At 46.2% G+C, this 15,957-nt stretch overlaps 1 protein-coding gene across 3 annotated transcripts in view; it reads left to right on the plus strand.

The window, feature by feature from the left end:
- Positions 1–15,957, plus strand: part of LOC123997394 (FYVE and coiled-coil domain-containing protein 1-like) — a 65,760-nt gene that overhangs the window by 15,360 nt on the left and 34,443 nt on the right. For all 3 annotated transcript variants that reach the window (XR_006832111.1, XM_046301571.1, XM_046301572.1), the window contains exons 2-9: positions 5,641–5,747; positions 7,335–7,441; positions 9,078–9,203; positions 10,380–10,486; positions 11,229–11,372; positions 11,506–11,599; positions 11,796–14,309; positions 14,505–14,597. Coding sequence is in view for 2 of the 3 variants with exons in the window: in XM_046301571.1 (XP_046157527.1) it covers positions 5,687–5,747; positions 7,335–7,441; positions 9,078–9,203; positions 10,380–10,486; positions 11,229–11,372; positions 11,506–11,599; positions 11,796–14,309; positions 14,505–14,597 (3,246 nt within the window). In the remaining variant the exon portion in view is untranslated. The remainder of the gene's footprint in view (positions 1–5,640; positions 5,748–7,334; positions 7,442–9,077; positions 9,204–10,379; positions 10,487–11,228; positions 11,373–11,505; positions 11,600–11,795; positions 14,310–14,504; positions 14,598–15,957) is intronic.

Consider the following 15,957-nt stretch of genomic DNA (forward strand, 5'->3'; position numbering starts at 1 on the left):
TCCCCAGACTGTCAACCCGACAACACGCCCATAAGGAAGAATCCCCTCGGGATCAGTAGAAGCCACAGAAGAACTAAACAGACGGGATAAGGCATCAGGCTTGGTGTTTTTGCTACCCGGACGGTAAGAAATCACAAACTCGAAACGAGCGAAAAACAACGCCCAACGAGCTTGACGGGCATTAAGTCGTTTGGCAGAACGGATGTACTCAAGGTTCTTATGGTCTGTCCAAACGACAAAAGGAACGGTCGCCTCCTCCAACCACTGTCGCCATTCGCCTAGGGCTAAGCGGATGGCGAGCAGTTCACGGTTACCCACATCATAGTTGCGCTCAGATGGTGACAGGCGATGAGAAAAATAAGCGCAAGGATGAACCTTATCGTCAGACTGGAAGCGCTGGGATAGAATGGCTCCCACGCCTACCTCTGAAGCGTCAACCTCGACAATGAATTGTCTAGTGACGTCAGGAGTAACGAGGATAGGAGCGGACGTAAAACGTTCTTTTAGAAGATCAAAAGCTCCCTGGGCGGAACCGGACCACTTAAAACACGTCTTGACAGAAGTAAGAGCTGTGAGAGGGGCAGCAACTTGACCGAAATTACGAATGAAACGCCGATAGAAATTAGCGAAACCTAAAAAGCGCTGCAACTCGACACGTGACCTTGGAACGGGCCAATCACTGACAGCTTGGACCTTAGCGGAATCCATCTGAATGCCTTCAGCGGAAATAACGGAACCGAGAAAAGTAACGGAGGAGACATGAAAAGAGCACTTCTCAGCCTTTACGTAGAGACAATTCTCTAAAAGGCGCTGTAGAACACGTCGAACGTGCTGAACATGAATCTCGAGTGACGGTGAAAAAATCAGGATATCGTCAAGATAGACAAAAACAAAGATGTTCAGCATGTCTCTCAGAACATCATTAACTAATGCCTGAAAAACAGCTGGCGCATTGGCGAGACCAAACGGCAGAACCCGGTACTCAAAATGCCCTAACAGAGTGTTAAACGCCGTTTTCCACTCGTCCCCCTCTCTGATGCGCACGAGATGGTAAGCGTTACGAAGGTCCAACTTAGTAAAGCACCTGGCTCCCTGCAGAATCTCGAAGGCTGATGACATAAGGGGAAGCGGATAACGATTCTTAACCGTTATGTCATTCAGCCCTCGATAATCCACGCAGGGGCGCAGAGTACCGTCCTTCTTCTTAACAAAAAAGAACCCCGCCCCGGCCGGAGAGGAAGAAGGCACTATGGTACCGGCGTCAAGAGACAAAGATAAATAATCCTCGAGAACCTTACGTTCGGGAGCCGACAGAGAGTATAGTCTACCCCGAGGAGGAGTGGTCCCCGGAAGGAGATCAATACTACAATCATACGACCGGTGAGGAGGAAGGGAGTTGGCTCGGGACCGACTGAAGACCGTGCGCAGATCATGATATTCCTCCGGCACTCCTGTCAAATCGCCAGGTTCCTCCTGAGAAGTGGGGACAGAAGAAATGGGAGGGATGGCAGACATTAAACACTTCACATGACAAGAAACGTTCCAGGATAGGATAGAATTACTAGACCAATTAATAGAAGGATTATGACATACTAGCCAGGGATGACCCAAAACAACAGGTGTAAAAGGTGAACGAAAAATCAAAAAAGAAATAGTCTCACTGTGGTTACCAGATACTGTGAGAGTTAAAGGTAGTGTCTCAAATCTGATACTGGGAAGATGACTACCATCTAAGGCAAACATGGGCGTAGGCTTGTCTAACTGTCTGAAAGGAATGTCATGTTTCCGAGCCCATGCTTCGTCCATGAAACAACCCTCAGCCCCAGAGTCAATCAAGGCACTGCATGTAGCACCCGAACCGGTCCAGCGTAGATGGACCGACATAGTAGTACAGGATCTAGATGAAGAGACCTGAGTAGTAGCTCTCACCAGTAGCCCTCCGCTTACTGATGAGCTCTGGCCTTTTACTGGACATGAATTGACAAAATGTCCATCAAATCCGCAATAGAGGCACAGGCGGTTGGTGATCCTCCGTTCCCTCTCCTTGGTCGAGATGCGAATACCTCCCAGCTGCATGGGCTCAGTCTCTGAGCCAGAGGAGGGAGATGGTTGCGATGCGGAGCAGGGAAACACCGTTGACGCGAGCTCTCTTCCACGAGCTTGGTGACGAAGATCTACCCGTCGTTCTATGCGGATGGCGAGAGCAATCAAAGAGTCCACACTGGAAGGAACCTCCCGAGAGAGAATCTCATCTTTGACCACTGCGTGGAGTCCCTCCAGAAAACGAGCGAGTAGCGCCGGCTCGTTCCAGTCACTAGAGGCAGCAAGAGTGCGAAACTCTATAGAGTAATCCGTTATGGATCGATCACCTTGGCATAGGGAAGCCAGGGCCCTAGAAGCCTCCCTACCAAAAACTGAACGGTCAAAAACCCGAATCATCTCCTCTTTAAAGTTCTGGTAATTGTTAGAACAATCAGACCTTGCCTCCCAGATAGCTGTGCCCCACTCTCGAGCCCGGCCAGTAAGGAGTGAAATGACGTAAGCAACCCGAGCTCTCTCGCTAGAGTATGTGTTGGGTTGGAGAGAGAACACAATATCACACTGGGTGAGAAAGGAGCGGCACTCCGTGGGCTGCCCGGAGTAGCAAGGTGGGTTATTAACCCTAGGTTCCGGAGGCTCGGCAGGCCAGGAAGTAACAGGTGGCACGAGACGAAGACTCTGGAACTGTCCAGAGAGGTCGGAAACCTGAGCGGCCAGGTTCTCCACGGCATGGCGAGCAGCAGACAATTCCTGCTCGTGTCTGCCGAGCATGGCTCCTTGGATCTCGACGGCAGTGTTACGAGCATCTGTAGTCGCTGGGTCCATTCCTTGGTCGGATCCTTCTGTTATGCAGGTGAATGAGGACCCAAAAGCGACTTGGCGAAAACAGAGTTTTTAATCCAGTAAAGTTACTTTACAAACAAAAGGCATAATACTACTCGTAATGACGAGAACAGACTGGAGACTTGATCAAGAACTGCAGGTTGCCTCTGGAAGGCACTTGAACGTAGCAGACTCAGACACCTGCTCACCACGCAGCATCTGAGGGAAACACGACACGACAGGGCAATACATAGACACAGCACGGTGAACAATAGACAAGGATCCGACAGGACAGGAATGGAAAACAAGGGAAGAAATAGGGACTCTAATCAGGGGAAAAGATAAGGAACAGGTGTGGGAAGACTAAATGATGATTGGGGGAATAGGAACAGCTGGGAGCAGGAACGGAACGATAGAGAGAGGAGAGAGAGGGAGGGGGAGAGAGAGGGATAGAAAAAGGGAACGAACCTAATAAGACCAGCAGGGGGAAACTAACAGAAGGGAAAGCATAATGACAAGACAATCTAAGACAAAACATGACAAAAATAATAGTGAAGACACAAACTATGAAATAACACATATGGAATCATGTAGTAACCAAAGAAGTGTTTAACAAATCAAAATATATTTGAGATTCTTCAAAGTAGCCACCCTTTGCCTTGATGACAGCTTTGCACACTCTTGGCATTCTCTCAACCAGCTTCAACTGGAATGCTTTTCCAACAGTCTTGAAGGAAATACATTCCATAATTTGAACTTTTAACAAAGCACACCTGTAAATTGAAATGCATTCCAGGTGACTACCTCAAGATGGGTTGAAAGAATGCCAAGAGTGTGCAAAGCTGTCAAGGCAAAGGTTGGCTGCTTTGAAGAATCTCAAATATAAAATATCATTTGATTTCAACACTTTTTTGGTTACCACATGATTCCATATGTGTTAGTTCATAGTTTTGATGTCTTCACTAATATTCCACAATGTAGAAAATAGGAAAAATAAAGAAAAACCCAGTAATAAGCATGTGTGTCCAAACTTTTGTCTGGTACTGTATACACTACCATTCAAAAGTTTGTGGTCACTTAGAATGTCCTTGTTTTCCATGAAAACATACATGAAATGAGTTGCAAAATGAATAGGAAATATAGTCAAGACATTGACAAGGTTATAAATAATGATTTTTAATTTAAATAACAATTGTGTCCTTCAAACTTTGCTTTCGTCAAAGACTCCTCCATTTGCAGCAATTACCTTTGGCATTCTAGTGGTCAATTTGTTGAGGTAATCTGAAGAGATTTCACCCCATGCTTCCTGAAGCACCTGCCACAAGTTGGATTGGCTTGATGGGCACTTCTTACTTACCATACGGTCAAGCTACTCCAACAACAGCTCAATAGGGTTGAGATCCGGTGACTGTGCTGGCCACTCCATTACAGACAAGAATACCAGCTGACTGCTTCTTCCCTAAATAGTTATTGCATAGTTTGGAGCTGTGCTTTGGGTCATTGTCCTGTTGTATGAGGAAATTGGCTCCAATTAAGCACTGTCCACAGGTTATGGCATGGTGTTGCAAAATGGAGTGATAGCCTTACTTTTTCAAGATCCCTTTTACCCTGTACAAATCACCCACTTTTCCACCACCAAAGCACCCCCAGACCATCACATTGCCTCCACCATGCTTGACAGATGGCGTCAAGCACTCCTCCAGCATCTTTACATTTTTTCTGCGTCTCACGAATGTTGTTCTTTGTGATCCGAACACCTCAAACTTAGATTTGTCTGTCCATAACACTTTTTTCCAATTTTCCTCGTGTTCTTTTTCCCCATCTTAATCTTTTATATTTATTGGCCAGTCTGAGATATGTTTTTTTCTTTGCAACTCTGCCTAAAATGCCAGCATCCCGGAGTCGCCTCTTCACTGTTGACATTGAGACTGGTGTTTTGCGGGTACTATTTAATGAAGCTGCTAGTTGAGGACTTGTGAGGTGTCTGTTTCTCAAACTAGTCACTCTAATGTACTTGTCCTCTTTCTCAGTTGTGCATCGGGGCCTCCCACTCCTCTTTCTATTCTGGTTAGGGCCAGTTTGCGCTGTTCTGTGAAGGAAGTAGTTCACAGAATTGTACGAGATCTTTAGTTTCTTGGCAATTTCTCACATGGAATAGCCAAAATTTCTCAGAACAAGAATAGACTGATGAGTTTCAGAAGAAAGGGCTTTGTTTCTGGCCATTTTGAGCCTGTAATTGAACCCACAAATTCTGATGCTCCAGATACTCAACTAGTCTAAAGGTCAGTTTTATTGCTTTAATCAGCACAACAGTTTTCAGCTCTGCTAACATAATTGCAAAAGAGTTTTCTAATGCTCAAGTAGTCTTTTTAAAATTATAAACTTGGATTAGCTAACACAACGTGCCATTGGAACACGGGTATGATGGATAAAAAAATCTGCCGTTTCCAGCTGCAATAGTCATTTACAACATTAACAATGTCTACCCTGTATTTGTGATCAATTTGATGTTATTATAATCAACAAAAAATTTGCTTTTTCTTTCAAAAACAAGAATATTTCTAAGTGACCCCAAACTTTTGAATGGTAGTATATATATGTGTGTGTGTGTGTGTGCGTGCGTGCGTCCATGCGTGTTTACGTGCATTTGTGTGTGATAGAGTGAGTAACTGACAGACAGACTGTATGAAAGAGTGAAAGGGATGTAGTAAATGTGTGTGCGTACCTACGTGCTTGTCTTTTGTTTCTGACTGTCCCTCTGATTCTCTGATTCAACAGGCTGTTTATGACCCGGTGAACTGGTTGCCGGGGAGCTAGTCTGACCATGGCCGCCGGTGAGGCTTTGGGGGAGAGCCAGCTTCGGAGGATTATCAGAGATCTGCATGGTACGTTGCCAATGAGTGTGCGTGAGGCTGCGTGTGGTTGCTCGCGTCAGTCTCTTTGTGACAACGAGTGCGTCCGGGCCTGTGTAAATGTGACAGGGGGAGACCCCCACTGTCTGCTGCCAGCGAGTGACAAAGAGGGAGAGAAATAGAGAAGGATCGTAGAGGTCAAGGGACAGAGGGGTTGCAGTGTCCTGGATGTGACTGGCTTGACATTGGCTACAATCCAGACAGCATTTCTTTCCACACTTTGGTTGTCCCTGCTCCTCATTGGGAGGACATCATTGAGCCGACCCTCTCCCCCAGCCCCATGGGGTGTGCTCCCTAGAGTGTGGTGGGGGCGACCCGAAAGGCCCTGTCAGTATTTCAGCAGGAGAGAGGGGGTGCTCAGCCTCCCGTCGATCGTCTTTCCATTTATTTATTTTTACGCTGTATGAGAGGCAGGTGGGTTAATGTGCTGAGCTGGGATGTGTGAGAAAGGTGGAAGGGGACTGGAGAAGGTTTTTGTGGAGGTAGAGATGTAAGGAGGATGTGGGGAGACATGCCAGGTTGGACATGCTGAGCTTTCGACTCCCATCTGTTTTGACCTGAAAATGATCTGGAAGCCATTTAAATCGCTGTGAGGATATTCCATCTTGACTGTCTGTACGTGTGGTGTGTTTTGTATGTGTGTCACTGTGGGACCTCCGTTTGTTTGTCATTGAATGGTGGAGCTGTAATAAGCACAGAAACCCTGGAATGTCTAGAACCTAAATAAAAATGCTTTATTTATTTAACTAGGCAAGTCAGTTAAGAACATTCTGGGCCTCCCAGGTGGCGCAGTGGTTAAGGGCGCTGTACTGCAGCGCCAGCTGTGCCATCAGAGTCCCTGGGTTTGCGCCCAGGCTCTGTCATAACCGGCCGTGACCGGGAGGTCCGTGGGGCAACGCACAATTGGCCTAGCATCGTCCGGGTTAGGGAGGGCTTGGTCGGTAGGGATGTCCTTGTCTCATCGCGCACCAGCGACTCCTGTGGCGGGCCGGGCGCAGTGCCCGCTAACCAAGGTTGCCAGGTGCACAGGTGCATGACTTTCAAGCTTCGTCTCTCCCGAGCCCGTACGGGAGTTGTAGCGATGAGACAAGATAGTAGCTACTACAACAATTGGATACCACGAAATTGGGGAGAAAAAAGGGGTAAAATAAAAAATAAAGAACAAATTCTGATTTACAATGACCGGGTAACAGTGGGTTAACTGCCCTTTTTTAGGGGCAGACACATTTTTACCTTGTCAGTTTAGGGATTCGATCCAACAAACGCTCTAACCACTAGGCTACCCTGCCTCCCAAAAAGGTAGCAGGACTATTGGATTAGATGGGTGGATGTTTTTTTTGCATTTTGTTCAGGAGAAAGAGGCTACCAGGTCAGAGAGAAATCGTATTAATGTGTTTCTCTCAGCAGGTAAAGGGAATGTAGCTACTGTAGTAGAAACTCCCTGTTTTTTGTCAGTGGTGTCTGAGTGTGGGGAATGCACGTGTATAGTATATGCCTTTAAGTGTGTTTACATCTGTTTTTGTTCCGTGATGGACTCTCCCCTCTCTCTCTGAACCACAGATGCTGTTGCCGAGCTCACTAAAGAGTACAGGGAGAATGGGGAGCCAATCACGGATGATAGTCCTAATCTGCACAAATTCTCCTACAAACTGGAGTACCTGCTGCAGGTGAGTCAAATCAAATTTATTTATATAGCCCTTTGTACATCTGCTGATATCTCAAAGTGCAGTACAGGAACCCAGCCTAAAACCCCAAACAGCAAGCAATGCAGGTGTAGAAGCACAGTGGCTAGGAAAAACTCCCTAGAAAGGCCAAAACCTAGGAAGAAACCTAGAGAGGAACCAGGCTATGTGGGGTGGCCAGTCCTCTTCTGGCTGTGCCGGGTGGAGATTATAACAGAACATGGCCAAGATGTTCAAATGTTCATAAATGACCAGCATGGTCCAATAATAATAAGGCAGAACAGTTGAAACTGGAGCAGCAGCACGGTCAGGTGGAAGTTGAAACTGGAGCAGCAGGCCAGCACAGCCAGGTGGACTGGGGACAGCAAGGAGTCATCATGTCAGGTAGTCCTGGGGCATGGTCCTAGGGCTCAGGTCCTCCGAGAGAGAAAGAAAGAGAGAAGGAGAGAATTAGAGAGTCCTTGGGTGGTGGATCTTTCTTGATACACATGGGAAACTGTAGAGTGTGAAAGACCCAGCAGCATTGCAGTTCTTGACACACTCAAACCGGTATGTCCGGCACCTTACTACCAAACCCTGTTCAAGGGCACTTAAATCTTTTCTCTTGCCAATTCACCCTCTGCATGGCACACGTACACAACCCATGTCTCAAGACTTAAAAATCCTTCTGTAACTTCTCCCCTTCATCTACATTGATTGAAGCGGATTTAACAGGTGACCTCAATAAGTGATCATAGCTTTCACCTGGATTTAATTTAATACATCTAGTCAATAGTAATTTTAGCAGCAGCGTAGGTGTGAGGGGGAGCAGTAGTTGTGAGCCATTTAAGTCTTATGGCCAGGGGATAGAAGCCATGATGCACCGGTACCATCTGCCCGGATGGGATCAAGGCCCAAGCACGCAATGACTACATCAAGCTTGTGACTCTACAAACAGGTTGGATGCATTTGTGGTTAGTTTTGGTTTTGTTTCAGATTATTTGCTGCCCAATATCAATGAATGGTAAACAATGTATTTTTTCATTTTGGAGTCACTTTTATTGTAAATAAGAGTAGAATATGTTTCTGAACACTTCTACATGAATGTGGATGCTGCCATGATTACGGACAATCCTGAATGAATCATGAATAATGATGAGTGAGAAAGTAACAGATGGGCAAAGATCATACCCCCAAGCCATGCTAACCTTCCCTGTTATTGGTAATGGAGAGAGGTTAACATGTCTTTGGCGTATAACCTTTGACCCATCGTTATTCACAATTCATTCAGGATTATCCATAATCATGGTTGCATCAAAATGAATGTTGGTTTCTTGATTTTAGTTTGTTATTATTTGTGTACTTTTTTACTGCATTGTTAGGAGCTAGTAACTCAATAATGTTGCTGCACCTATCTGCTAAACTGTGTACACATCCAATAAACTTTGATTTGATTTAGGGGTGGTTTCCCAGACACAGATTAAGTCTAGTCCTAGACTAAAAATCTAATCTGTCTTCAGAAGAATCCAAGTCAAATCAAGGCCAACCTGCTATGTTCCCCGATATGGCATTGTTCTTGTTCACATCGCTATACAGTATGTCATGTAAGATTTATTGCCAACATGTCATCTACACTATTCAGTTTGACCAGAAGGAGAAGACAACATTTCTTGGCACCAGAAAAGACTACTGGGATTATTTCAGCGACTGTCTGGCCAAGATCAAAGGCGCCAACGATGGTATCCGCTTTGTCAAATCCATCCCAGAGGTATGGAGATCTGCACTTTTAAAAGTAAATTCTAAGGATTGTCAACTGTTGATACACAACGTTTAGTAGTAATTCATTTGTAATGTTGTTGTATCTTCAGATGTTTTTTTGACACCGTTTTATGGGACCCAGCAAACACAGTCACCATTTCTGTGTAACCTCTATCTGAAGTTATGTATAATATTACAGTTTTGGGTCTTAATGTTTGTTTGTTTTTTTACCTAATGTGAAATAATGAAGGAACAAATATACTTGATCTACAAATGATGTACCAAATCCACTCAGACACATATTTCACAACCGTGATTGAAGGGATTGAAATCGACCTGATCGCTAATACTCCTGACATTGCAACTGTCATGGATTGCTTAATTAACGTATATGCATTCAGTTCTCTGTCTCGCTGATAACTATGTAACTGCCAAAATAAAGGAAACACTTGAGTAATTGAGCGATTTTTAAAAAGTATATTGGAAAGCAGGTTCTTCCACACAGGTGTGGTTCCTGATTTAATTAAGCAATTAACATCCCATCATGCGTAGCGTCATGTATAAAAATGCCCAGTTACCTATTATTTGGGCTATCATGGCTAGAAGAAGGGATCAGTGACTTTGAAAAATGTGTCTCAAAGGAGCATATGGGGTTAAAGTGTGTGTGTGTCTGTGTGACAGTCACCAGATCTCAACCCAATTGGACCCTCATGTTTTCCACCACCATCAACAAAACACTAAATTATGGAATTTCTTGTGGAAGAATGGTGTCGCATCCCTCCAATAGAGTTGCAGACACTTGTAGAATCTATGCCAATTTGCATTGAAGCTGTTCTGGCGGCTCGTGGTGGCCCAACACCCTATTAAGATACTTTATGTTGGTGTTTCCTTTATTTTGGCACTTACCTGTTGTTATAAGTACATGGGGGAATTTGGCATGCCATGAAACACAAATACTCTTTGTAAGCAGGATCTACACAACAGATGTTGCTGAATATGGATGAATTATAAACCACTTTTGAGGAATTAAAATGTCTGACAAACGTTGATTTGAACTATTCTTTTAACGGACATGTTCAGGAAGCACATATGCTCATTCTAGGCCTCATTGGTGCTGCAGCTGAACAGCTATCACATATATTTGCTGTACAACACTGTGAATATGTTATTTACTTACCCCTTCCAGCTGAAGACATCTCTGGGGAAGGGCAGGGCTTTCATTCGCTACTCCCTGGTGCACCAACGACTGGCCGACACTCTGCAGCAGTGTCTGATGAACCAAAGGGTAACCAGGTAAAATTCAACCCGGCACAGGATTTACAGAGGTCATGGGTTAAAAACCCTTAGGCAAAGAGGGGTTCATCTCTCAAATACGTATCACAAGTTTGAATGGCAAAGTGAGCAAAAAATCTCAGACCTGACACCACTTCTGGAACAGTTTTAGGGGTTGAACATGGATGCGTAGGGTCAAATTTGTGGAACATAATCATGTTTGGCTAAATTAAGGGACTGTTAGCGTTTTGGTTGAAGTGACACTTCTTTAGACATAGACTACTGTTCTGAGATTTGGACTGATCTGACGGTAAGTTCATTGTTTCGAGTAAACATCATTTCCTTTCATTTCTCTTTCCTTATGGGGTTTTACTTCTATAAATGTATTTCTCTGTTCCTCAGGTGAGTAAAGAGTGTGTGCCTGTACCTTGGCGCCAAAGCTTACTGGAAGCAGTGTCCAGTGGGTTTTGGAGGGGTTGACATGTTTTCAGATGTAGTCAAGACATATTGTACAGATCTGCTTCTCGAAAAGTTGCTTCTCCCTTCGTAAAGAGTCATGTCTGTGTGCTCGATGTACTTGGGAAATGTATCTGTGTGTTTACAAAAGGGATGTTCATTTTTCATATATGCACTGTACTTTTTGTGAGGGTCAAGGTAATTGGATATAACCAACAGGCTAAGTATATTAGTGAAGGTATTTCTATGTGAATGTGTGTATTTCTCCTTTCATTCTATCAATATGCTTATCTTCTTCTCTGTGCAGTGACTGGTACTATACTCGCAGCCCCTTGCTGAAATCTCACCTCGGCGTTGACATCATAAGTCACCTGTATGAGCTCAACGAGGTCCAGTTTGACGTGGCCTCCAGGGGTCATGACCTTGACTCGTCTTGGCCCACTTTCGCAAGGTAACCAATCACAAAGACAGAGTGGTTTATAATACATCCCATTCTCCAGGTGCTGTGTATTGGATTGAGGAATTGATGTAGATTAAAACGATACTTGGTGATGTCACCTCATCACGTGTTTTCTGAACTCCAGGAGGACACTGGGCATGCCCAACTCACCTGGCCACATGTGGAAACCACCCAGTCGCAGCTCTAGCATTAACAGTCTGGCCAGCACCTACTCACAGGTACTGACACAGCCACCTTCCTCCTCAAAGCTTTTATTCTGCTGGCACTATTATGAACTGGTCATATCTTAACATATCATATTGCTAGTCATATTGCTCAGATTATACCATAATGAAACATAAAACCATAAACTGAGTGGTGTCATCTGCACTCAATCTAATACTCTCTTTCCCCAACCACCCTAAACCACCGCAGCAGGCTCATGAGTTCCTTGGCAGCCCTGACAATGGCCCAAGCATGCTGAGTGAGTTGAACGAGTTGTTGCCTTCCAGCGTAGAGGTGAGTATGTTGGACGAGCTCCGCCTGGAGCTGGACCAGTCGGAGCTGAAGCAGCGGGAGCTCCTGGACAGGGTACAGCAGATGGGGGAGGAGGGTGTTGAGCTCAGACGTGTGGTGTTGGAGCTACAGAGGCAGCTGGACGTGTCGCTGACCGCCCAGGAGAAACAGCAGGGAATGCAAGGGACCCTGAAAGACCTGGAGGCACGGGAGGAGGCCTTGTCCTGCGAGCTGGAATCCCTGAGGGCCGGGGAGAGGGCCAGGGAGATCGAAAATCGCCACTTTCAGGAGAAGCTGGCAGCCGCAGAGGGGAAGAACGTAGAACTAATGACCAAACTGGATGGGGTGTTGGATGAGAAGGGCCAGCAAGCGACTAGCTACTTTGACTCGGCACAGAAGATCCATGAGCTACTGGACAGACTGAAGGATGCTGAGAGGGGGAAGATAGAGGCTCTGGCAGAGGGAGAGGATAGGAGGAGACAGGCCGACAGGCTGGCAGATGAGCTAAGGGTCAAAGAGGTGGCAGAAAAGAAGGATGAGGCCAAGCTCGAGTCGCTGTCAAAATCCATTGCAGAGGGGAACGCTAAGTTTGCGGAGTGTGCAGAGGAGCAGCGTAATGCCATTGACAAGCTGAAGGGGGCATTGACTTTGAGAGAGAAGGAGGTCAACAACCTGCAGAGGCAGCTGCAGGACCTCCAGAGTGTTCTGGAAGAGATGGAGAGACAAGCAGAGGAGGCCAGAAACAGAGCAGAGGAGGAGAAAGAGGAGACCCAGGAAAGCATATGCAGTCTGAAAGAGGCCTTGGAGGTGGAACAACTCTACCTGAAGGAGCAGTTGAAGAGCAGAGAGGCGGAGCTGCTCTCCAGTATACAGAGGCTTCAGCACCTGGAGGTCCAGAGCCATAGCCTGACAACGGAGAGGGACATCCTGAGTGCCAACCTCTCCAAGCTGGAATCTAGCATCAGGGAGCAGGCCAATAAAATTGAAGAGTACAAGACTCAGTGCACCAACCTGATGGAGCTGAATGGGAAGTTGCTTGACACAGTGAAGAGGAATGAGGAGCTGAAGAAGGAGCTGGCAGAGAGCCGGGCAGCCCTGGAGGACGAGGTGGCTGCTCTCAGGGCGTCTGACAAGCACCTGAGGGGCCAGCTGGACGACGCCAAGGTAACAGTGGATGAGAAGGACAGGAAGTTGCGTGAGGAGAACCGGGCCTTGGACGAGAGTTTACAGAGGGCAGCCATGGCCGCTGCGGTCTCAAATGCCTCTACCAAACGGCTGGAGCAGGAGAACCAAGGCTTGAGGGAGGAGCAGGCTACGGTGAGGGCGGCGCTGAGCTCCATGCAGGAGGAACTGAAGTCCATCCACGGGCAGATCGGAGAGCTGGAGAAGAGCTTGGGGGCATCCCGCAGGAGCGAGGCCAGCCTGCAGGAGCAGCTCAAAGACCGGAAGGCCCAGCTACAGAACAAGGAGAAGGGCTGTGCAGAGCTCCAGGCCAGGGTGGAGGCCCTGGAGACCAGAGGAAGGACACTGGAAAAGGCTAAGGCAGATGCAGAAAATGCCTGTGCCAAAAAGACAAAGCTGATAGAGAGGGTCACCACTGAGAAACAGACAGTGGAGAGAACACAGCTACAGAGAAGCTCTGCCCAGGCCAAGAAGAGCCAGGAGGTAGCCGCCAAGCTGACTATGGTGGAGGGCCAACTGGAAGTGAACATGAAGGAGGTGTCCAGGTTCCAGGCAGAAGTGATGGATTTGAGAGTGCAGCTGAAGACCTCTGGGGAGGACAGGATGAAGAGCCAGGCCCAGCTGGAGGTGATGGAGGCCCAGAAAGACGCACTCAGGACCCTAACAGAGCAGCTCAAAGCCCAGACCGAGGCACTTAACCAGAGGCACGTGGCCGAGCTCCTGCAGTGCAAAGAGAGGGAAGAGGCTCTGAGCAGGGAGCGTGACCAGGAGGCAGCCACCCGGTCCGAGTCGGCTGCCGCAGAGGCCTCCGCCAGGGGAGAGCTGGCTACGCTAAAGGCCCAGAATGAGAGGTTGGCCATGGAGAATGCTGAGATACGTGAAGGCCTCCACCGGGCCAATACAGAGATGGCAGAGCTTGGGATGACTATCTGTAGACTGACAGCAGAAAGGGAGGAGGCCAAGGAAGGCTGGGCGGGGGAGGCAGACAGGATAGGGGAACTGGAGGAGAGAACTTCCGGGGAGGTGGAGCGGCTGGAGGCCTGCATGGCTGCCATGCGCCAGGAGAACACCGGCCTAAGGGAGGAACTGAGGATGACAGAGAACCTTCCGGGAGCCATGCTGGAGCTGCAGGACAAGCTGGAGAAGGCAGAGTGCCAGGTGAGGAGCCTCCAGGACACCAGTCTGGAGGAGATGGAGGCGGTCAAGTTCCAGATGAGCTCCGAGAGCATGAATCATCAGAACCAGATCAAGGTGAGTTTAGCTGGATTTCTGTCAAAAGCCTGTGACGGGGGAAATTATTGTGATTAATTAGACAATGAATTACTATGTGTGAATCAGAACATATTTACCTCTTTATAAAACAGCGTGCTTTTGCTGTGCAGGAGCTGCAGAATTCTCCTCACTTTGGCACAATTTCAACACTTGTATATTTTGCTCTCTATCCAGAGTCTGAAAGATGAGCTGGGGAAACTGAGGGTCCAGCTGCCTAAAGAGCAGGAGAAGGTGTCCAGTCTGGAGGCCAAAATCTTTGAGATAGAGGTCTGTATCTTCACCTCTTTCATTATTCACATATGACAGAGAACATTATAACAACTCTAATGCAATGGTAAATCTTAGCGCTGGCTGTAGCGTTATAGGTTGGGGGGGTCCTAAATATTTTTTGCTATTTTCACAACCAGAATTATGGGCACAAAAGTTGGCGGTGGCGTGAAAGGGCTGGATTTTGATGAATAAACAGGTTGTGTGTGTGTTGACGCTTCTCCCCTCTCTGGCCAATCAGAACGTGCTCCATGGCTAAACATGTGGTTGCTTCAAGTTGTGTATTTACGGTATTTTATGTATTGCATTGTCATCAACTCCAATTAGAATGTTAGTCCGTTATAGCTTAGTTTATTAAATTCACTAGAATATTGATAAGACCTGAAAAGACACTGTATAATTTTATTCATATAGTATTCTAATAAAAACGAAACAACAACTTGTTCTAAATATGCTAACTACAGTTACTCGCACCATAATTACTCCCCAAAGGCATATAATACAGACCAGGCAACTTAGACTATGGAAGGTTTTACACACATCCAAACTTTTCACAGGAGCTGGATGAAGATCCAATATAAAGAGAAAGGGGGAATGTCCACTCTCCGTTATACTGCTCGCAAATGTAATGTTTTAATAAACATCATGGAACCATCTTATGGATCATATTTGCACTCCTCTGGAAATAGCAGACGAAATTGCATCGCATCCGAACCATGTACGTTCTCACCATAAACCCATGGACGGTGAATCTTTCTAATTAAGTTAATCAAATTAAACAAAAAACAATAAAAAAATTTTTTTAAACCAACAATATTTCTAAATAGGATCGGATCCGAAGCATGATATCATAAATCGCTTCTCTCGTTCCATGGCACTGTGTGTACACGTAGGCCTAAATGTCTTAACGCATAACATTCACACGTCTATACAAAATGCTAGGCTCCTGTCAATTGTATTGTTACCTTCAGTACGAGTTAAAAGACACACCTGCTCATTCAAGAGTTTTTCTTTATTTTTACCATTTTCTATGTTGTAGAGTAATAGTGAAGACATCAAAACTATGACATAACACATATGGAATCATGTAGTAACCAAAAAAGTGTTAAACAAATAAAAAATATATTTTATATTTGAGATTCTTCAAAGTAGCCACCCTTTGCCTTGATGACAGCTTTGCACACTCTTGGCATTCTCTCAACCAGCTTCATGAAGAAGGCTTTTCCAACCATCTTGAAGGAGTTCCCATATATGCTGAGCACTTGTTGACTGCTTTTCCTTCACTCTGCGGTCCAACTCATCCCAAACCATCTCAATTGGGTTGAGGTCGGGTGATTTTGGCCAGGTCATCTGAAGGAGC

This window comes from Oncorhynchus gorbuscha, linkage group LG15 (genome assembly GCF_021184085.1).
Source record: "Oncorhynchus gorbuscha isolate QuinsamMale2020 ecotype Even-year linkage group LG15, OgorEven_v1.0, whole genome shotgun sequence".
In the NCBI taxonomy this organism is placed as follows: domain Eukaryota; kingdom Metazoa; phylum Chordata; class Actinopteri; order Salmoniformes; family Salmonidae; genus Oncorhynchus; species Oncorhynchus gorbuscha.